The sequence below is a fragment of the Lacerta agilis genome, chromosome 8 (assembly GCF_009819535.1).
Source record: "Lacerta agilis isolate rLacAgi1 chromosome 8, rLacAgi1.pri, whole genome shotgun sequence".
NCBI lineage: Eukaryota > Metazoa > Chordata > Lepidosauria > Squamata > Lacertidae > Lacerta > Lacerta agilis.
In genome coordinates, this window is record NC_046319.1 from 40,687,004 (window position 1) to 40,709,046 (window position 22,043).

The 22,043-nt window shown below is 42.4% G+C and overlaps 1 protein-coding gene across 1 annotated transcript in view; it reads left to right on the plus strand.

Moving 5' to 3' along the window:
* Nucleotides 1–22,043, plus strand: part of CARMIL2 (capping protein regulator and myosin 1 linker 2) — a 55,737-nt gene that overhangs the window by 13,592 nt on the left and 20,102 nt on the right. Inside the window, exons 12-21 of the mRNA XM_033158855.1 lie at nucleotides 341–409; nucleotides 2,180–2,273; nucleotides 2,501–2,596; nucleotides 3,657–3,785; nucleotides 4,869–4,982; nucleotides 7,164–7,309; nucleotides 8,615–8,702; nucleotides 9,127–9,249; nucleotides 15,814–15,880; nucleotides 17,942–18,210. Of these exons, the coding sequence (XP_033014746.1) occupies nucleotides 341–409; nucleotides 2,180–2,273; nucleotides 2,501–2,596; nucleotides 3,657–3,785; nucleotides 4,869–4,982; nucleotides 7,164–7,309; nucleotides 8,615–8,702; nucleotides 9,127–9,249; nucleotides 15,814–15,880; nucleotides 17,942–18,210 (1,195 nt within the window). The remainder of the gene's footprint in view (nucleotides 1–340; nucleotides 410–2,179; nucleotides 2,274–2,500; nucleotides 2,597–3,656; nucleotides 3,786–4,868; nucleotides 4,983–7,163; nucleotides 7,310–8,614; nucleotides 8,703–9,126; nucleotides 9,250–15,813; nucleotides 15,881–17,941; nucleotides 18,211–22,043) is intronic.

Sequence of the window (22,043 nt, forward strand, 5' to 3'; positions counted from 1 at the left end):
TGGTTTCCCTTCTCTGTAAATTTCCATGTCACTAAATTTCCTGTTACATTGGCAAATATGGGGCTGAGGCCATAGGTTTGCTAACATAATGTGTGGCTTGGATCGTGCAATGCAGCTTTCCTGAGTTCAGGACTTTTTGGATACCTTGGCACAAAGTTTTTTTAAATAAACTTTTGATTCTTTTTCTTTGAAAATAAGTTTTAATTTCTATTTCTGAAATTACACATGCTTTAAATAAAAAACGGAAAGCATAGATTCTACTTAGAAATGCTTCTGTTGTCTATATATTGGAGCTTGGTGTGCTTCAACTGAACCGTCTTCCCTTCTCATCTGCTTTTAGGACGTTAATTTGGGACAGGAACAACACAACATTGTGTGGATTCCTTGATGTTACTCGTGCCTTGCTGAGGTAGGTACCTCATCACTGTGCTCTATTGAGGCCATCCTGGAGGCTCTGCAGACAAATTCTGTTCTTCTTTGGAATAAGAGAATCCTAGTCCAAGTGCCAACTCTTTCCCCATAACTTACTTTGGCAGTGCTGTTTCAGGACCCAATAATGTCAGCCAAAACATCAAGGGTTTATTCACTCACTCATCTTCCTATATGATATATGCCACCAGTGCTATTTTTCTATAAAAAGAGGTGTTGGAACTCACCATGAACTTGTAATGACAATAGTGCTCACCTGAGAGGTGCCAGAACTGAGTTCTGGTGAGTTCTGGCTGAAAAAGCCCTGTATGCTACCATTGGTTAGCAGTGCCCTTTTGCATTCTACATAGGACAAAATAATAATGAATGCAAATCAGACATCAGAAATGGCTGAATTGCAACTAATCACCAAACTTAAAACCATGGAGAAACCTGGTTTGAACAAAGACATTGGATTCTTATCTCATTATACATAACAAAGCCATCTTTAGCCATCTCACCCCTTGCCTTTCCCTGCAAGACTAATTGCAGCCGTTTAGAGTCTTCAACAGGTTTTCCACACTTATCAGCCTATCACCCATTCCCACCACCCTTCTGAGTAATACCCCTCCCCACTCCCCCACTATATTTAAGGATCTGGTGACTTCTGTTTCAGTGTATCTGAAGAAGTGTGCATGCACACGAAAGCTCATACCAGGAACAAACTCAGTTGGTCTCTAAGGTGCTACTAGAAAGAATTTTCGATTTTGATCAGAAATGATGATATTTTAAAAACCAGAGAAATAACATTTCGGCTGCTCGGGATGTTCTGGAAGTGGCCATTCTCAAATAAAGGAACTTCAAAGGGAGGCTCCAGTGAAAAACCACTGAATTATATCTTATGAAGAAGTTCAGATCACATGTGGCCTGAATCGAAATGAACATAAGAGGCGCAATCCACTGCAAAGTTTTGTTACAGCATCTACTTGTTTCACTTTAATTGGGAAATAGCCTGGCTGCCGTGCATGCACAGTTATGGATTGTTTTGGGAGCCCTTAGTAGCCTAGGGACATCCAGGGGTGTAGCAAGGGAGGCGTAGGGGGCAGACTTCCCCATGTTCCATAATGGAGGGGGTGACAAATTATCAAGGAACAATTACTGCCCTACTAGGGCGGTTCATAAAAAAACTTTTTTTTAAAATGCCCGCTCCAAAGGTCTTATCTTATTATACTAGGGATTATATAGCTATATATGAAATTTCATGCATATTGGTTAATATCTTGACCCTCCTCCACCAAAATAGCTGTTTACTTGGCTGTTTTCCTATGTCGTGAAGGCTGAAATTTCAGTTCAGTGGAGCACTTGCTGTTCCCAACCCTAACCCTGTGGAAAGCTATCTAATTAGACTTTAATTTGATTTTGAGATGTTTTTAGGAGGTAATTTAATTATTGTTTGATTTTATACCAATGTTATGTATCTGATGTTAGCCACCCTGAGCCCGACTTCGGCCGGGGACGGCGGGATATAAATAAAAGGTTTTTATTATTATTACTTGTTATTATTCCTTTGTAAGAAAATCTGAAATAACGTAAAACCATTTGCAAGGGGGGGAATCAATGGGGGGGGGTGACAAGAAATTTTCCACACCGGGTACCACCTGACCTTCCTATGCCTCGGGGAGGGTGTGTGACAAAAATGTTTTGCCCCCGTGTACCAATTTACCTTGCTACGCCCCTGGGGACATCTAATGAAACAATGCTTGTTCCTCAGGAATTTTACTCTAAAAGCTATGCCCTTGCCCATAACTGATGTGGCCCAGGCTCATCGAAGCCATCCAGAGAAAATGGAGGAAGTCGTGCACAAGGTAAAAAGCATAGGAATGGGGGTACTGATCTGAATGGGGGGGCACTCTAGATCAGTCTTGAGTTAAAACCCAACTGATAGGTATGTGCTGAATGAATGTTAGCATGCTGTATGTGCTGCAATATGCTGATCATATGTTACTCAGTGCTGCTGAGTAAATGCATCTACTTCTTTGGGAGGCCATAGAAGTGAGGGTTATGTGAACCATGCCTCTTTTGTATGCTGCAGATACAGTCTTACCTCGCAAGGAATCAGATTCAAGAGACCTTGCCCAAGGAGAGATGTCGGTTACGGCTAGACAATACAGCCAGCTCTTCTGCACAGGTGGGAACCCTTAGATCTTCAACTACCTTCATGGCCTTACTTCTTGCATAGTCAGCTCTGTTCACATTTTAATATGAAAATGTATTTGCACCACCCTGAAACAATGCACAAATAGAAATGCAGCTAGCCTACAAAATTCACACTACTCCAGATTTTGCAGTGCAATTTTCCTACCAAGTAATGTGCACAAAAATGCATATGGGGGTAGTGTGCATAAAATGCGTATCTTAATAAAAATAATATTAGAAATATAGCAGGGGAAATTGCTTGCAAAGATGTGTAAATTTGGCAAAGCTACATACAGAAATGTGCAACCTAGGAGAAATGCACACTAAAATGCTGATGAAAAATTGTGAGTGTTTTTTTTTTTTTTTTAAAGAAATTGCAAACTGTTGTGGAGAACTGAACTTAAAATTGGAAGAAAATAAGGGAACCTGAAATAGAGAGATTTGTCTGTCTCCAATCTTGCATGCCAACCTCTTTAAAAGTCAAGTGTTGCAGAAGAGGGCCAAAGGGTAGAAAACATCTAAATGGGGCAAGAATGCTGGCATCTGCACATTAGAACATTAAAAGTGTTTCACATGCATTGTATCCTAGTCAGCTTTCTGACAAGAATTAGTGCTGTCACATTGCAGATGCAGAGAGTGGTGCTAAGAGAGTTACAGCCAACTCCAGGCTTAAGGGGTATCTCATAACTCACTTATCCTTCGGTTCCTTTTCCTTGCCATTGCTGTTGGTTCATATGCCCTCTCCTAGTGTACAGGCCAACAAAAGGCAATAAGGAGGAGCAGCATCCTCTGCTTGCCTTTCCCTTTCTCTATGGAGAGTGCTGCAAATTGGGCCCAAAGAGACAGGACCAGTGAATGGGCAGCAGCAGCAACTGATGAGAAGGTGAGGTTTTTCAGAGAGGGACCCTCTGAGGTCACCCTGACCAAGGGGCCCCAAAACCTGGAGCCAACACTGACTCAATTAAATACAGCTAACAGACTGGAATTCTAGGGAGTGCTATACTTTTGTGCTGGTGGTACAGTGATGCCCCATATCTTGCTCTCTATTCTAGGCACTGAAGGATGCATCCCAGTCTGTGCATAAGTGCATTGAAATGCTGAGCTCTGTTCAAGATGTGGAAGTTAAAGCAGACATCCTGTGGGCAGAGGAGACCATCAAGGATGCAAGCCTTTCAATTAGTGTGAGCTCTCCTTCATGTGTGTTAAGGGTGCTTTCCAGGCAGGTGCTTAATCTGCAAACAGGTTATTCACAACACTTTTTTAACATACCAGATTTTCTTCTAAAAGGGCGCATCCAGATTAAATCAGCAGGAGTGAGGGATGCAGGCTGGCATTTTGATGCCAGTGATGTCATGTGCATGCTACAAAAACAGCTTGCTTGCATGTGGAGCATATGGATCCCACCATAAACACCTGCCTGCAAGCCTCCCCTTTGCTACTTTTCTTGTTTTGGAACTCAGTCATGAACCACTAAGAATTGATGATGATGATTAATTGAATTTGTTATCACTTTATCTTTCCCAGGACAACCCAAAGCAGTTTACAGTCAAAAAGACAGATACATTTAAAAAAAAAAAAACTTGCCCTCTTCTAAAAAGGCCACAGATAGTTAAAGGCCAAAGACCTGGTGATAGAGGGAAGTTTTTTGCTGAGTACCTAAAGATATATAATGATAGCTCCATGTAAGCCTCCCTGGGGAGAACATTCCACTAATGGGGAGCCACTGCAGAAAAGACCCGTTCTCGTATTGTCACCCTCCAGACCTCTCATGGAGGGGGCGCATGAAGAAGGGCGTCAGATTATGATTGCAAGTTAATTTTTAGCCTGGATGTGTTTTCCTGTGGCAGTGTCACAAACCAAGCAACACTGGCAAAAGTCAGAATATCAGATGTGACTGAAGATGCCTTTTAAATTTTCATTACAAATTCAGGAAGAATGCCTCATTTTCATAGGACACAGGTAGGCAACCTGCAGTTCGGGGGCCACACACAGCCCTCAACCTCATTCTATGTGGCCTAGACTGACAAAACCAATGTCCTCCTGGACAGTTTACAAACATAAATAAAATACACAAATGCAATAAAACTGATACCACAATTTATTTACAAGTATTAAATATATAGAAAGTAGCCATGAACCTCCTCTAGCCCCCTTTGGCAGCAACCTGCTGGTGGCAACCTGCCTTCAGCAATGGCCTTTCAGATAAGCTGCTGTGGCAAAGGACTGAATAGCCATTCTTGTTGAGAGCCTTTCTCTTCCTGCAGGTTTTGCCTATTTTGTATGAGGCAGGAAACCCTGTGCACTGGAACAGCAAGCTTCAGCACAAGCTGGAGAGTCTCTTTGAAGAAGTCTCTCAGACTTGCAGCAGCAACATCCAGGTAAGTAGGTAGAGTTGCATAGTCATCTAGTAGTAGGATATGGAAAATACTTTGGAGAGCTGCTGCCAGTTAGAGTAGACGATATTGAGCTTGGATGGACCAAATCTGCAGTTTTGCACCACACAACTGTAGCTTTTGGTGTGTGCTACAGAAATCAGCCTCCTGAGAAATTCTACTTCTGTTTTTTAAAAGAGTGTTTTAATCCATATGGTGACAGACTTAATTCTGTAATTGAACTGGAGACAAAGATCCAGTTACAGGTGGGTAGCCGTGTTGGTCTGCCAGTAGCACCTTATAGACCAACTAAGTTTGTTCTTGGTATGAGCTTTCGTGTGCATGCACAGTCTTTGGTACTAGTGGAAGTTTGGCTGCAACTCAGCTTGCAGAACGGGGATTGCACGGGGTTTAAATCAATAGAGAAAGTGACCTCCAGATTCTCAGACTACCTCTGTACCTTTAACCTCTATGCTGATCTTGGATGTACCGGTATCTTCTGAGAACAAAGGGCAAGCATGGCTTCTTGTTTCTTCAACTAGTTAGTTAGCTAGAATTACAGAACTCTTTCTCATCAAGAATGTACTTCAGGCATAGGCAACCTTCAGATGTTTTGGCCTACAACTCCCATGATCCCTAGCTAACAGGGATCAGGGATGATGGCATTTGTAGTCCAAAACATCTGGAGGGCCGAAGGTTGCCTATGCCTGATGTACTTGCTGGCACAGTTGCATAATGGCCACTGCAGGGAGGGCCACAAGAATGAACACAGGAGACTGGTATTGGGTTGAATTAGGCCACAACTTTATTGATTACAGGAAAGAGTAGATTTGGCTAAGGCGTTGGGTATGTATCCAGCCAGCATCCGGCAGCCCATCTGCTACCTGATAGGAACCTGGTGGGGTTGACCTTATGCTGGGGAGTTTCCCCAGTATGGAATGGGTGCCACAACCCTGCACAGGCTGCCATTGGGCAAGGTGCCTTGGCCCATCAGCCCCCCTGTGAACTCCTGGACAGAATCACCCATCCTGTACCCCTCTAGTAGAGTGCCCTTGTGAATAAGGATCTAGCCCAATGCCGTATCTGCCAGAGTTATGATGGTTGCTGTGAGGTAGATGAAAACCAGCAAGCTGGCCAATTTGCTTGCAGGAGAAAATTCCTCCCTGGCCCTGAGTATGATGACCAGGTAAACTATAGCAAGATCCATAGGCAACTTGCCCACTCCCCCACTTGGTGGATCCCTAAGAACTGGGTGGCCTGCACCTAGCTGCCCTCTTAAATAGGCCATGGTCAGACTGGACGCAGCCCCCAAGCCCCTGCCTCTGATTGGCTTTGCGGGCGCTATCTGCCCTTACCTGAGAACCTGATGTGGCCAGAGGTGGGTGGCACTAGGTGGCCATCCCCTCCATCGAACGCGCTGGAAGATGGTGGCCTCCCCAGACCCACTGCGGCCATGCCATGCAGCAAAGGCCACCCACCCAGAGACCCGGGCAAGCAGGTATTTCCTCAATAAGGCTAAGCTTTCTTAACTTACACTAAATCTCAGTCTGAATGCCTTCAATTAAAGTTGTGTTCCAAGCAAGAATTCATTTAACTGCTGCTGCTGCTGCATATGCACTCTGCTAACAGGTACTGTGAACATACCTTTGCACCTTTTATGGACAGAGCCGTCTTTCCCATTGGGCTTAGTGGTGCATTTTGCCAGGGCGCCGGCCTCTCAGGGGCACCCCAGGAGTGGGGGAGCTGCGCGGCTTTGCTGGTGGCCTCCCCTTTCCCTGCACGCCTGCCAGCTGCGCCCCGTCAACCATATGGCTGGCGGGCATGCAGCTTGCCTCTCAAGCTTCCGTGGGAGGAGAGCGATCCCTGCAGAGGCTTGGGAAAAGGTTGACAACTCTGGGAAACGGGGGGGGGGGCACCAGAGGGATATTTGCACCACGGCACCGGATATGCTTGAGACAACCCTGTTTATGGCCATCAGAAGATAAGCAAATATGACTTATTTTCCATTGTTTATTAATAGCACCAAAAATATTGTAAAAATATATATAAAGCCTTAGAGGAAGGTGACCTGGAACCTCTTGCAGTGAATGGCTTCCCCACACATGCTCCGAAGAAGAAAATAATAAAACTTCAGGTTTTGACGACCCCTCATGTCACATTTATCTTTTGCTTGTACTTCCTTCATAGACCATCATGCATGCCTCATTGGTTGCCACTCAGAGTTTGTGCCCCAAACTCATGCAGAAAAATGACTTTCAGGACCACCTGATCTCCAGCGTGCCAAAGAAGACCCTCCTTGACCAGCTTTTGACTGAGATGTACAGCAGGCTCACGTGGGTGACAGGACTAACCTTTCTCTTCAAGCCACACCAGAGTGCCTGTTTGGGTTGGGGCATCTACTCAGTCTTCAGCATTAAACACTGAAGTAGAAAGAGAAAGGTTTTGCCTGCTGGCTGTGTTTCTCCTTGAGATTCCTGCTTCCTGGCATATAGCTTTTCAGTAGAGAGACATTTGGGGTAGATGGGGGGCCTCTTTGAACTGTCCTTTTTATTTTTCATACAAGTACTGTTCTCCATTGGCAGCTTAACCTCATATCTGTAAGAGTCTTGAGCCTCTTGTCTGGTATATGGGTCTGCAGAACTGTTTCCATGGCTCAGGCAGAAGCCAGCATCTTATGTCCTCTACATGTCACTCTCTGCTGACAGCTGTCTAGGCTCCTAGGGCATAGTCACACCACAGAGTTAAACTGATGAAACAGACATTCCCCTTTCCTAGGGAATTCTGGGATTTGTAGTTCTGGGAGGGGGTAGCTTTGCAGAGAATTCTCAGCACCTCACCAGATAAAAATCCCCAATATGCTTTTAAAAGGTGGTTATTATTATTTTTGTCCTCAGCTTCTAAAATTAGTATAACATTCCAATCAACTTTAATCTATTTTCACATTTTTGCGGCATGCAGTATAGGACCACATTCTAGATGCAGGTCTTCTTTCATTTTTCAAAGATAAAATAATTTATAAAAAGTCTTTTCCAGACTTCTTCATGGAGAATGTAAGAAGTGTCTTGCTGTGTCAGCCCTCACTCACTAATAGATCCCAAGCAACTGAAATCTAGGTGCATCCTGCCTCTAAACTTGGAGGCGCCATTTAACCCTGATGACTACTGGCCACTGATCCATTTTTTTCCTGATAGTATTTTAAAAATACCTAAACCTGTGGCCATAACCACATTCCCCAAGAGCAGGATCCATATATCAATTATTGTTATTATTTATTAGGTATCTTATATGCCCTTTACTATGAGGTCCCAGGGCAGGGTACAGCAATGAAAAAAGTACAATACAATACAGTACAGTACAGTTAAAACAAATTAACAGTTTAGACAACAGGCTACATCATAAAATATACATACCCCAGGTGTCAGAGCTGGGAGAAATCATCTTGTTCTCCCACCCATTTCTGGCCCTTTACCCAACATCTGATGGTCATGGGGGCCCTAGCAGTCACCTTATCTCACTTCTCAGCCTCCTTATTTCCCAAATCCTAACCCAAGTTATTGGTGCCAAAGTCTTACTACACAGTGGAGCTCTCCTTTGTGCTTTTCTGTGCTAATAGCTCTGCTTTGTCCCTTCTTTGATAGGGAGATCCAGCAGTCAGTCACTGAGGCCATGGTCAATGGTATTGCTGATAAAATTTTGGAGGAGTTAGCCACCGTTCAAGGCAAGCTGGTGAGTGCCAGGCAGAATTCCAGTCAATGTGCAAAGGCAAGATTGGCCCAGATAGGAGTTCTGAATGCTGCAATTTCTTTCCTTGCTTTGCTCTCCTCAGTGTTAATGTAGGTTTGAATGTCATTTTGTTTCTACCTCTCTCTCTCTCTCTCAAACACAGTTAGTCCTTTTATCTGTTTAAAATATTATTCAACTTTTCTACCAAGGAAGCTTGCTATATAAAATGTTGAAGAAGAACAAATACATGGTATATGTGACCACACATGTCAAGTTCTGGCTGCTGTATCTCAAATTCTCAGATTCTTAAAGAGATGGAAAAGCCAGTTAAATATAGTGATTCACTGGAACACAGCCACCATTTTCCCATGCCACCTGTCTAGTATACTGTCTCAGTCACTTTTTGAACCTACTTAAACCATTTCAGGCAAAACACCTCTCAAAACTAGCCCAGGAGCCACAGCTGATGAATGCTGCAGACTGGAACACTTTCCAACAGGGGCACAGAAGCCTGTGGGATGTTGTTGAGAAGGACTTCCAAAAGGAAGAGGTAGGCATTTTCCAGCCCTCAGTGCATTCATTATTATGCTAGCATGAGCCTCAGAGTAATTTCTAATTGGGACCAACCTAGTTATTTAAATGCTCTGCACACGTTCTGAAAGCTATCCCTTCACATTGCATCTGTGTCTCTCCTGCTTTTACCTACCAGTATATGTCCCAGTGTAGCTGGAGAGTGAATCCTGCAGTTATTCTTTTTCCCAAAAACAGCAGTAGGGGAGTGCCCAAAGGTGGCAACAGCAGCAGTATATACATGCCTGTTCGATAACTTGAAAGGTAGCCCTGCTGGATCGGAGAAAAAACCTGTTTAGTCCAGCATCCTGTTTCTCACAGTTGCTGGCCAGATGCTTCTGATGAAGTCTGAGAGCAATAGCTTTCTCCCACTGGTGTTCCCCAGCAACTGGTACTTGGAGAGGGCTCTGCAAGCCCATCAACCCAGACAAACGTCACTTGCATCCACCAGTGAATTTATACCCCAAGCTGCTTATCTGAGATGCCTTTGAAATTTATGTGCTACTTTACAGTGCTGGGCATAGTGACATCTTTGCTGTGAAAATACCTTCATCTGACAAGTCTTTTGAAAGCAGTGGTGGGAATCACTCCTGATCTGTTGTAGACATTTACAAAATTACGCATAGCAGCTTGGTTCGATAGCCAAATTGTGTCACTAGACCTTGCTATGTATGTTTTCCTTCTGGAATTTTAGAGATTTACTCACCACCTTCTGATGTAGCTGCAAAGCTTCAAGCTTCAAATTAATTTTCATCTCTGCTTTGGGAGACTGCTATGAGCATATCTGCGTCACAGAATTAAAATGATCTAATATCCATTCCCTGTCCCCAGTGAATCCTGGGAATTGTATTTCTTTGAGGGAAGGTGGTGATCTCATTTTAGCAGGGAAGTCTTGTCAAAGCACAGTTTTTAGCAATCCTTGAGAAAAGCCACAGCAATAAAACTGGTATGAAACAGAGATAAACTTGTAATAGGTTTGTCATTTCACTAATCTTCATTTAGAGTTGAGACCTAGCCCTGTATTGTGGCCTGATCTAAGGTGGATCATATCAGCAGCACTAAAGTGGGTTATCATCAAATCCATAACAAATTAAGATATCTCTGAACAGAAGCCATAGTCCCTCCACAGCAGCCAGTCATTCACCCCTTTCTCAAAAGTCCCTGCCTTGTGGTGACACCACTCCATTAAATTTGGGTAAAACTACATGTAATGTTGTGTATAGTGTGTAATTATGTCTGGGTTTTTAAAAATGTAATATTTAGTGTGGTCGGACCCCCCCCCAATGAGCACAGGGAGGGGGTTCTGATTAAAATCCCCCTCGTGCTGCAGTAGCCTTAGGAAAAAAGCTCTTGGTGCCCTACAGAAGCTTCACATACACATACACACAAGTAATTGGAGTACAGTTGGCAGGTTGGATTTTCATCAGGATCACAGCTGGGGAGGAGCCTGAGAACCTCAACTAGTATAAGAGATATAGCCAAGAATCCTATGTTTTGTAGCTTTTCTTTAAATTTTGTATTTTTTTGAACATAAACTCTGAAAAGAAAATCAATAATATTAATAAACAAAAGACTGGGTCTGGATTTTGCGACAACGGATGAAAAGAAAAAGCGTGGGGTGGTTTTTTATGTAAAACACAAGTTGGAACCCAAATTATTATTTAAAGATGAGGAGGGGAGAGTGATAATTGTACAAATCAAATGGCAGGGTGAGAAACTGTTGCTGGTAGGAATATACGCCCCAAATAACAAGAAAGCCAAGTTCTACAAAAAACTTGAGGAAACCTTATTCGAATATGCTGATCAAAAGCAAATTTTAATGGGAGATCTAAACGGAGTGGTAACTCCAGCAATAGATAGATCATCTAGAAGCACGGGTTCCGAAGGGAAATTACCAAAGTCTTTTTTCACTTTGACAGAAAACTTAAACTTAATAGATATATGGAGATCCAAACACCCAACAACGAAACAGTACACGCACTTCTCAGAGCCCAATCAAAGCTCAGGAAGAATAGACTATATTTGGGCCACCAAGGGGGTAGTGTCAAGAGTCAATAAAATAGAGATCCAGCCAAGAACCTTATCGGATCATAATGCCATTTATATGGAACTAAAAGGAGAAGGTGCCAAGAGTAGGTGGAGGATGAACGAGAGTATATTTAATGACGAAAAAGTGGTTGAAAAAGCAAAGAAAGCAGTGAATGAATATTTTGCATTGAACACAAACAAAGAAACAGATTTAAATATAATTTGGGATGCCGGTAAGGCGGTGATGAGGGGCTTTATGATTTCACAAGATATTGGCATAAGAAGAGCAAGAGAAAAAAAGAAGGAAGAAATATTGAAGGCATTGGAAGACAAAGAAAAGCAACTAATTCGGAAACCGAAAAATCAAGAACTGAAGCAGAGTATTAAGTTGCTAAAAAACCAATTCGAATCGATGATTAATCAAGAAATTGAGTGGAAGTTAAAATGGTTAAGACAAAAAAATTTTGAATACGCAAATAAGACAGGGAAATTATTGGCATGGCAATTGAAAAGAAGACAAGAACAAGGCATAATAAATAAAATTAGAAAGAATGAAGTAATGATAGATAATCCAAAGGAAATTAGAAATGTATTCCAAGATTTCTATAAGAATCTATATCAGAAAGAGCAGGAGGAAGATGAAGAAATAGATCTTTACCTAGAGAAAAATAAACCAACGAAAATCTCAAAGGAAGATCAAGAACAGTTAAACATTCCAATATCGGAAGAGGAGCTCAAAAGTGCTATACAGAAATTAAAAGGGGGGAAAGCCCCGGGCCCTGACGGCTTATCGGCTAGGTTTTATAAGGACTTGGCACCACAATTAGTTCCAAAGATGTCAGAACTGATGAACAGGATTCTAACCAATGGGAGAATACCAGATTCATGGAAAGAGGCTTTTATTACAGTAATCCCCAAACAAGGTACAGATCTAACGAATGTAAAAAACTACCGACCGATTTCCCTATTGAACCTGGATTATAAATTATTTACGAACATATTGGCTGATAGACTCAAAAAGGTTATGAACAAAGTAATTCACAGAGACCAAAATGGGTTCCTACCAGGTCGCCAAATGAAAAATAATATAAGAACAGTTGTGGACCTGATAGAATATTTGGATTTGAAAATCGATAGAAAGGCAGCCCTAATTTTTATTGACGCCGAAAAAGCTTTCGATAACGTATCATGGGAATTTTTGTTGAAGGTATTGGAAAAGATGGAGGTGGGAGAAAACTTTTTAAAGGGAATTTCGGCTATTTATAAAGAACAAACAGCGAAATTAGTGGTAAATGGAATACTATCAGACAAAATCAGAATTACAAAAGGCACAAGGCAGGGTTGCCCGATATCGCCACTTCTTTTTATTATGGTTTTGGAAATCCTGACAAACAAATTAAGAGATACAAAAGAGGTAAAAGGAGTGAAGGTCGGTAGGAGGGAATTTAAAGTTAAGGCATTTGCGGATGATCTGGTTATGACTTTGGAAGATCCATTACAAAGTATGGGGAAAATGCTGGAAGTGATAGAGGAGTTTGGTAAACTGGCAGGTTTAAAGATAAACAAGGAAAAGACAAAAATGTTGGTTAAGAACCTGGATAAGAATGAAATCGAAGAAATACAAAAAGAATATGGTATTATGATGGCAAAAAAGGTCAAGTATTTGGGAATTTGGTTGTCACCAAAAAATATAAATTTATTCGGGGATAATTATGAACCAATTTGGAAAGAAATTAAGAAGGATTTAGAAATTTGGAACAAATTGAATTTATCTCTGTGGGGTAGAATAGCATGTATAAAAATGAATGTAATACCGAGAATTCTGTTTCTTTACCAAATGTTGCCGGTAATTAAGGGAACGAGCCAGCTAAAAGAGTGGCAAAAAAATCTGACTAAATTTATCTGGCAGGGTAAACACCCGAGAATCAAGCATAAATTATTGATAGACAAAAAAGAAAGAGGGGGGTTTGGAATGCCGGATATTAAAATTTATTATGAAGCATCTTGTTTAGTCTGGCTGAGAGAGTGGATAGTGCTGGAAGATAAGGAGTTGCTGGACCTGGAGGGCTTTAATAACAGATACGGTTGGCACTCCTATCTCTGGCAAGACAAAGTGAAGGTCCACAAAGAATTTTTAACACATATATTTAGGAGACCATTATATGAGGTATGGCAAAGGTACAAGGACTTATTAGAAAGAAAGACACCCAGGTGGCTCTCACCTACAGAGATAATAACGATAAAAAAGATCTATACAGAAAATGAAAAATGGATAACATATCAAGACCTCTTAATTGAATCAGAAAAAGGTTGGAAAATCAAACCTTATGATCAGGTGGCGGAAAGGTTGACAGGGTGGATCCAATATCACCAGGTGTACAACTTATTTAATGAGGATAAAAGAAAATACAACTTTGATAAGAAAAAATCAAAATTTCAAGAAGAAATATTAGAAGGAAAGGAGAAATTACTATCTAAAATGTATAATTATTTATTAGAGTGGTTCACAAAAGATGAAGAAATTAAAGAAGTAATGATAAAGTGGGCTATAGATATAGGTCATAATATTCAATTTGAAATGTGGGAGAAATTATGGTGTGAACACTTAAAATTCACTGCTTGTATAACTTTGAAGGAGAACATCATGAAAATGATGTATCGCTGGTATCTCACGCCGGTAAGACTAGCAAAAATGTATAGAAACTACGACAAGAAATGCTGGAAATGTGAGGCGAAGGACGGTGATTTCTACCACATGTGGTGGACATGTGATAAAATCAAGCAGTACTGGGAAGTAATTTACAACGAATTAAAGAAAATACTTAAATATACATTTCCGAAAAAACCGGAAGCTTTCCTAATCGGTTTAGTTGGAAAAGAGATAAAAAAGAAGGACCAAAGGTTTTTCCTTTATGCAACTATAGCAGCAAGGATACTTTTGGCGCAGCATTGGAAATCAAAAGATTTACCTTCGGTGGGAGATTGGAAACTAAAGTTATGGGAATATTCAGAATTGGCCAAGTTAACTGGGAGAGTAAGAGATCAAAGAGACCAAAGGTTTCAATTGGAGTGGGGTAAATTTTTAGATTATATGAAAGATTGTAAAAATTAGTAGCACTTTCGGGAGTCGGCGGAATTCTTGCACTAGGATGATATGTTAAGGCAAAGTGAGGAAAATAAGTTTGTAAAATGAATGGAAATAAGAAAAAGCGAGAAAGTAGTGAGAAGTTAGAAAACCAGAGAAGAGAAGGAGGGAAGTCAGAAAACTCGACGGAGTTTTATGTAATATTGTAAAATACTGTATGTTCAACTTGTTTGTATTTTTATCTGCTGAAAAATAAAAATATTTACGAAAAAAAATGAAAAGAAAATCAAGGGTTCCAACATTTAGCATTAAATTTGAAAGGGGGGGAGATCTAGTTGTACACTATGCATTTAACACAATGTACAATTTGACCCACTCTGCATTTTTATCTTCAGACTCCTTTGTTTGTTTGTTTGTTTGTTTGTTTGTTTGTTTTGTAGGAATTTCTGTACCATTCAACATATAAAATACCATACCTTTTAAGATTTAAAATAGACACAAAATAAAAAAACAAGAAAATGATAAAGTATCTTCAGAAGTATCGATAACATGGTTGGGTTACTCTACAGAGTAAGCTTGTGTAAGAAAGTTTTAAGCGAGCATCTAGCACTGTATGCACTGTATGCTCTTCTTAGATGGCCAGAGGGTAGGAATTCCACAAAATAGGTGCAAAGGGCCTAGCTGCAGGGGTTCATGGATCAGACCTCAGGAATATGTAACGGTAAAACATGCCTCTTAAGAAGTCTGCAGTGTCCCCCCAACCTCTCTCATTACCAAGGAAATACAATAAACAAATAGAAAGAAAACCTACCCAAGTGTCACTGACACAAAGATCCCCCCACTAAGCAAAATAATGTAAGTTTACCACCTCACCCCCTCTTCCCCCCCTCCCCTTCACTTTCCCCCCAGCCTATACAACGTCTCACACCGAATGTAACTGGTCAGTACAGTGGTACCTCGGGTTAAGAACTTAATTCATTCTGGAGGTCCGTTCTTAACCTGAAACTGTTCTTAACCTGGGGTGCCACTTTAGCTAATGGGGCCTCCCGCTGCCGCCGCACCGCCAGAGCTCGATTTCTGTTCTCATCCTGAAGCAAAGTTCTCAATCCAACTATTCCTGGGTTAGCGGAGTCTGTAACCTGAAGCGTCTGTAACCCAAGGTACCACTGTAGAAACGATGCTATGATCTGAAAAGAGACAGTGCATGTACTTTTGTAAACCAAGAAAATCCTTAATAAAAAATATTTAAAAAGCAGGCTGCAGTGACAGGGCAGGTACATAGAGAATAAGACTGTCACTTAAATAGGCTGCTTCTAAATTGTTTGTGATTTTATATACCGTCAGCAAGACCTTAAACCTGGCCTGGTAGCATACTGGCAGCCAGTGCAACAGTACAGTTGGTTTTTAAAGCATTGTTTCCTCTCTTCACAGCACAAGATGGCTGCCCAATGGAAGCACAGCTGTTCTACAAGCATTCTACCAACTCCTGGACTAAATGGTAAAGCTTATTATATGTGTTGGTATGAATGAGCGCCTTTTCTAAAATAGCTGGGAAACAGTTTAGGTGAATGCCAAAGGGTTTTATTTTTTGTAAGTATTTATGTGACAAGCATGAGTTTGAAAACACATACAATCATATATGGACACTCACTGGAGAGTTGAGAGTGGCTTTGGCCCGTTTGGTGCACAATTGGTGGCAACCTTTGTGTGAAATGCCCCAAATGCATAATGAGCTAAATCTCAGAGATGATTAGGCAGTAACTCTTAACTAAGATGGAAGTAAGCCCCAATGAATACAACAGGCCTTGCTTTTGTGGCTAGGATTGCAGCACTAAAAACTCATTGAAATTAATGGATCTACATTAGGCACAACAAACTTGTCCTGTTGATTTCATTGGGGCTTTAGCATGACCAAGTACGTCTTGATTTTGGCCCAAGTAACTTAATTCCTGTATACTTCAATTTCAGGGCAAGTTTATACATTGCCATGTCTCCATGGAAGATTGCTTTCCTATCACCAGAGGCAGGCTTACTATTAGGCAAAGTGAGGTAGCAACCTCCAGTGGGGCTGGGGAGTAGGCAGCAAAGTGCTGAAGGAATGGTGGTAAGATATTGGGTGGCAGAGCTGTGTGTGCACCACATAGCATGTGCTCCCTAACTCTCCTCTCTGAGCTACCCTGCTGCCCTTGGTTACAGTGGAGGATGCTGTCTGGTCATTCTTGTGGAAGCTAGATTTGACTGCCACTCCAGTTGGCTTCCATCCCTCTCATGGGAAGGCACCATCTTGTCCTTTGCCTCAAGCAGCAAAATGTCTTAGAGTGGCTCTGCCTATCACAACTTTATACTCTGGTTGTAGCATTGCACAACCTAGCCTAAAATAGTTGATCTTTGTACAGGAGTGGTTCCCACTTATGTTTGGAATAAATGATGCAAAGAAACCAGCGCCCTTGAATTTTAGATGGCCAGAATCCCTTTTCTCTCCTTGAGTTATATAGGTCTTGCGTGTGCTTTCCTTCTCCTCCTTCAGCCAGTCTAGGAAGGTAGGGAGAATGAAGAGACAATGGCAAATTGGTACATCCCATACTTTGCATTTTTCTGTTGTAAACTGCTCTGGGATCTTCAGATGAAGGGTGGTGTACATTTTTTAACAACAACAACAACAGCAACAATTAATAATACCACCACCAGGTTCAATTCCTGGCATCTCCGGTTTAAAAACCTATTGCAAAAGACCAGTCTGAAGCCCTGGAGAGCCACTGCCAGTTACAGTAGACAATACTAGGCTAGATGGACAAATAGTCAAACCTGGGTAGGTATAAGGCAGCTTGCTAAGGCCCTATGAGGTGTGGGTGGCAGCAAGGCAAATGTAGTCTGGTGACTATAGCAGAGGGGGCAGCAAGAAGGACGACAGGTGAAATGTGGGTTTCATCATGTGTTCAGTTGCTGGATAGCAACAGCAGTAATGGGTAAGTGGGGGAGCAGGAATATGGGGCAACACAGAAGCTTGGAAATACTGGGGTTGTCTCCTGTTCACATGTGAGTGGCTGGCTGGCTGGCTTTAGGAAGTCACACCATAGTTGGCTTAGGTTGTTTGCAAAGGGGACTTTGGCAACAGCTGAAAAGTGGGAATCCTTGCTTCACTCAAAATGAAAAGAAAAGGGGGGGGTGGGAGAGGAGACACGACCTGGCTTTGAACAGAACCACCCACTCCTATTTGTCTTTGGAAAATAAAATAAATCTGTAGCTGCTCCAGCTTCTATTCCTCAAAGCGTGATCTAGCCAGGAAATCAGTCTCAGCCAGGGGATGCACTAGCTGCTCCTCCTCATCCTTCCTGAGGCAAAGCAGGCTTTTCCCATTGGTGCACAAAGCCCCGAGCCCATTAGCAGTAGCCAAGTCTGCCTTGTCAGTTTAGTCGCCTGATATGTAACAAATCTGCCTGTGTGACAGGAGACGTTGCTGTGCTGCATAGTGGCAGCCTGCTGTCCGCCTGGCAACTCCAAGGATTCCTCCCCCTCCCCCTCCCCCCTCCCCCCACCTCCTCCGACTTCTCTCTTTCAGGTCTATCGGAACTCGATTTTAAGGTAGAGGCAGAAGATAACAAGATTGGGGCTCCCCAGGCTGAGCTGTCACTCAGCCGTGCCTCCGTAAAGTCACGCCCTGCCTCCACAAAGGATGCTGAAGCTGGGAGCAGGCTGCTTCCTTGCACAGAGCCTGCATCCGCACAATCCCTTATGGACCTGCCGACTGCAGGAGAGAAATTGGAGCATTATACCCGAGACAGGCCCAGGCCCAACCGCAGGAACAGGCAGCCCCCCAGCAAGCCAAATGTAAGACTCCTCTTGCTTTCTTAAATCTCTAATTGCTTGTGCAGGTGCACAAGGCGTGTGTGTGTGTGTTTGTGTGTGTGTGTTTGGGGGGGGGCAGATGCCTTACCGGGTGTTTATTGCAGCCCTGGAAGATGAAATGAGTAGAACAGCAGCTGTTTGATTATACGCTTGTCAGCTGGGCACTGGCCACTGCTGCGTAGAGGACAAGGTTGTTTATATATGAGTATATGCAGCATTTGGGGGTCTGGAAGCAGATCTTGGCTGCTTGTGTTTATTTCTTGGGTTTTTAAGGTAGGAGAAATTGTAGCGCTACCCAGTCTAGGAAAAACTGCTATCTATATAAGAGGATTCTGTGGCAACCATCTGCATGCACTCACTTACTTTTGAGTGCTATGTTTATTCAAACATTTATGGAAGAACAAACTTACACTGCTGCATGGACAATCTACTGTCTCTCTCTGAAAAAATGAGGATTATTTTTGGAACTGTTGGCATGGATTATGCCACTAGAGCCTTGGAATATATAAACAGCTACGTAAGGCCTTTGCTCTTTGAACATTTTGGGCACTGACCTGGTATGTTTTCCCAGGTGAAGGAGAATAAGGGGAGGTAGGGCTTGCACCATGAGATGTCTTTTTAGAAGAAAATGGTCCATTTATAGAATTATAAATTAACCCTTTGACTAAAGCTGAAAGTAAAAACAAAAAACAAAAACTTTGTGGTACAGCCCAAGCTATATATATTAGAGAACTAGAAATCAGTGTTTAACAGAGGGGTGTGAGAGAGAGAAGGAGAAATGCATTCTTTGAACGATATGTGAATCCAGATTATGAATGTAGCAATGCAAGTGATGCCTTGGAAGATGTAAGATGGAGAGTGGAGTTTGGCATCCCTGCAAAGGTAACACATGTTTCTTCATCGCTTGTTGCCTTGAGGCACAGGGGCTGAGGGCTGTTTTCCCACCACTACTTTTTTTTTTTAGGGTGAAGCGTACCCAAAGTGTGTTTGTGTATGATTACCACATACTTGGAAAAGTTCAAAATGTGGGTTGAACTAAGCAGTGATGAATAGTGAATTGTGAACTTGCTGTCTGATAATTAGTATTTATTCAATTGGACACCCACAAGAAATTGCAGGAAGAGGGTGCAGTCATTTAATTAGACCTTGGACTTAAATGTGGGCCTTCCTTTTTAGATTAAAATTTGTATTACTTCACTTGCTTCAAAATGTGGTAAGTTAGCCCTGCTGCATTTACAGGCCTTCTGTTCACTTTGGCAAGTGAGGCCCTGCACTTCTACCTTGATATTATTACATTTATAACTTACCTTTCCTCCAAGGAACTCAAGGAAGTGCATGTAGTTCTCCTCCATGATTTATACTCACAACAACACTGTGAGGTAGGTTAGACTGAGAGTTGGTGATTGGCCCAGTGTCATCCTGGGAGCTTTATGGCTAAGTGGGGATTTAAACCCTGGTCTCTCGGGTCTTGGTCTGACATGCTAACTAATACACAATACTTTCTTGTTTCATTGCAATGAATTGACTCCCATGATCACTTCAGTGCCTGAAGGCCACATGTTTCTTCCATCCCAGAAGTGATGGGGGAAGTGGATTCAGAAAAAGCACACCAAAGAGCCGCTGCTATTTTAACTACTCTCATAACAGTACTTTCTACAAGAATAGAGAAGGAACCCTTTCCTGCCTGCCTCCTGCTCCCTGATTTAGCCACCCAGGATATTCTCATTGAATACTAAAACTGCTTCTCATACATTAACCTAGAGGTGCTTGCAACAGTCCTGTAAGGTAGGCCCATGGTATTAATATTACCGGTAATCCCCACATTGTTTGAAGATGGCATTGGGTTGCATGAGGCTGAGAACTTGTGACTTGTCTAAGGCAATCCAATGGATTTGCATGGCTAAGATTGGAACCAAATATGTTTTGGCGTATAGCTTTTGCTACTCTATAATGCTAATGTTGTATAATAAAGATGTGTTTGTACATTCACACAAATGTATGAGATGCCTGGCCACTTATTTTGGTGCTGCGGACAACATTTCCTAAGTAAGAACTTCTTTTAAATCACAGGTGGGTAGCCGTGTTGGTCTGCCATAGTTTGATTTTCTTTTAAATCAGGCTCTCACCCCCAGCCCATGCTGAAGTGAAGGAGCGGGGAGAGTTTAGCTATTTATTGCCTATGGTTTCTTACTCCCAATACTAGAAGCAACAATTGAGACTTGAACCCAGGACCATTCAGTTAAATTGAGAGGGCACCATAATTTCAGGACTGATCAAAGAAACTACACTTCATACAACACAAGCTTAATGTATGGAATTTATGACCCCAGGAGATGCTGAATGGCATCTAGCACAGATGTCTTTAAAAAGGTTTGGTCAAATTAATGGAGGATAGATCTATGAAAAATTATTCACCCTAGCAGCTCAGTGGGACCGCCATATTTAGAGGCATCATATCCAGTGTTAGCAACAGATTTGGGGTGGGCAAGAAGTCCTCAGGGCTTCCTCCATTGCCATTATCACTGTTTCAGATTCACTTGGTGTTCTCCCTCTGGCCTAAATTCATACCACTCCCCCACCCCCCAAAAGGGCAAGACAAGTGGAGGCTGCTGCTGTTTCTCATGTTGGAATCTCTGATGTTGGAATCAGAGAGATGGAAGGGATCTTAAAAGTAATCTGGTCCAACCCCGTGCCAGTGCAGTCTGTCCTCTGCTTCAATGTCTTGTTACTGCTTGCATGCTTGGAGGGGGTTAGGTAAACAGACAACAGCAGCAAGGAGAAGGAGCAAAAGCAGAGTGCTCTGGAAGTTAGCACTTGTCTTCCTGCTGGGTTGTGGGCTTTGGCTGTTGCTCAGTGATGCCAGCCCTGGGTATACCTAATGACTCTGAGATGCTGGGAGCAAGCAACAGGGGATGACTTATTTCTATAGTGCTTTTCTTAGAGCTTCTCAAGGGCACTTGAAATGCTAGACTACATAGACCCTTTATTTGAGCCATCATAGGCATTCCTTAGGGACGCGGGTTTCCCTAGGGCTTGCTGATCAGAAGGTCGGCGGTTCGAATCCCCGTGACGGGGTGAGCTCCCGTTGCTCGGTCCCAGCTCCTGCCCACCTAGCAGTTTGAAAGCACGTCAAAGTGCAGGTAGATAAATAGGTACCGCTCCAGCGGGAAAATAACAGCGTTTCCGTGCGCTGCTCTGGTTCACCAGAAGCGGATTTCTCATGCTGGCCACATGACCCGGAAGCTGTACGCCGGCTCCCTCAGGCAGTAACGCAAGATGAGCGCTGCAACCACAGAGTCGGACACGACTGGACCTAATGGTCAGGGGTCCCTTTACCTTTAGGCATTCCTTATGTTCTTTGTCTCAATGTCCTTTGAAACAGGACCTCTAAGTATGAATGAGCGAAGCTGAATATTTTGAGTTTCCTCCATTTCTTAATCTTTTCAGTTCTTCGCATTTGTACATCAGTTTGCAATATCTGTTTTTTTAAGTTCTCATGAAAATTCATTTTAGTATAAATTTATTTTAATATAAGCAATTGTATGCAGGTTTTCCCTAATATACACATTTTTCCAAATCAAAATACAGTGCACAATTAAACTATGGAACTCGCTCCTATAAGAGGCAGTGATGGCCACCAACTTGGATGGCTTGAAAAGAGGATTGGACAAATTCATGGAGGATGAGGCTATCAATGGCTGCTAGCCAGAATGGCTAGACTCTGCCTCCGTGGTTGGAGGCAGTAATGCTTCTGAATACCAGTTGCTGAAAACTGCAGGTGGGGAGAGTGCTCTTCAACTTGGGTACTACTTGCA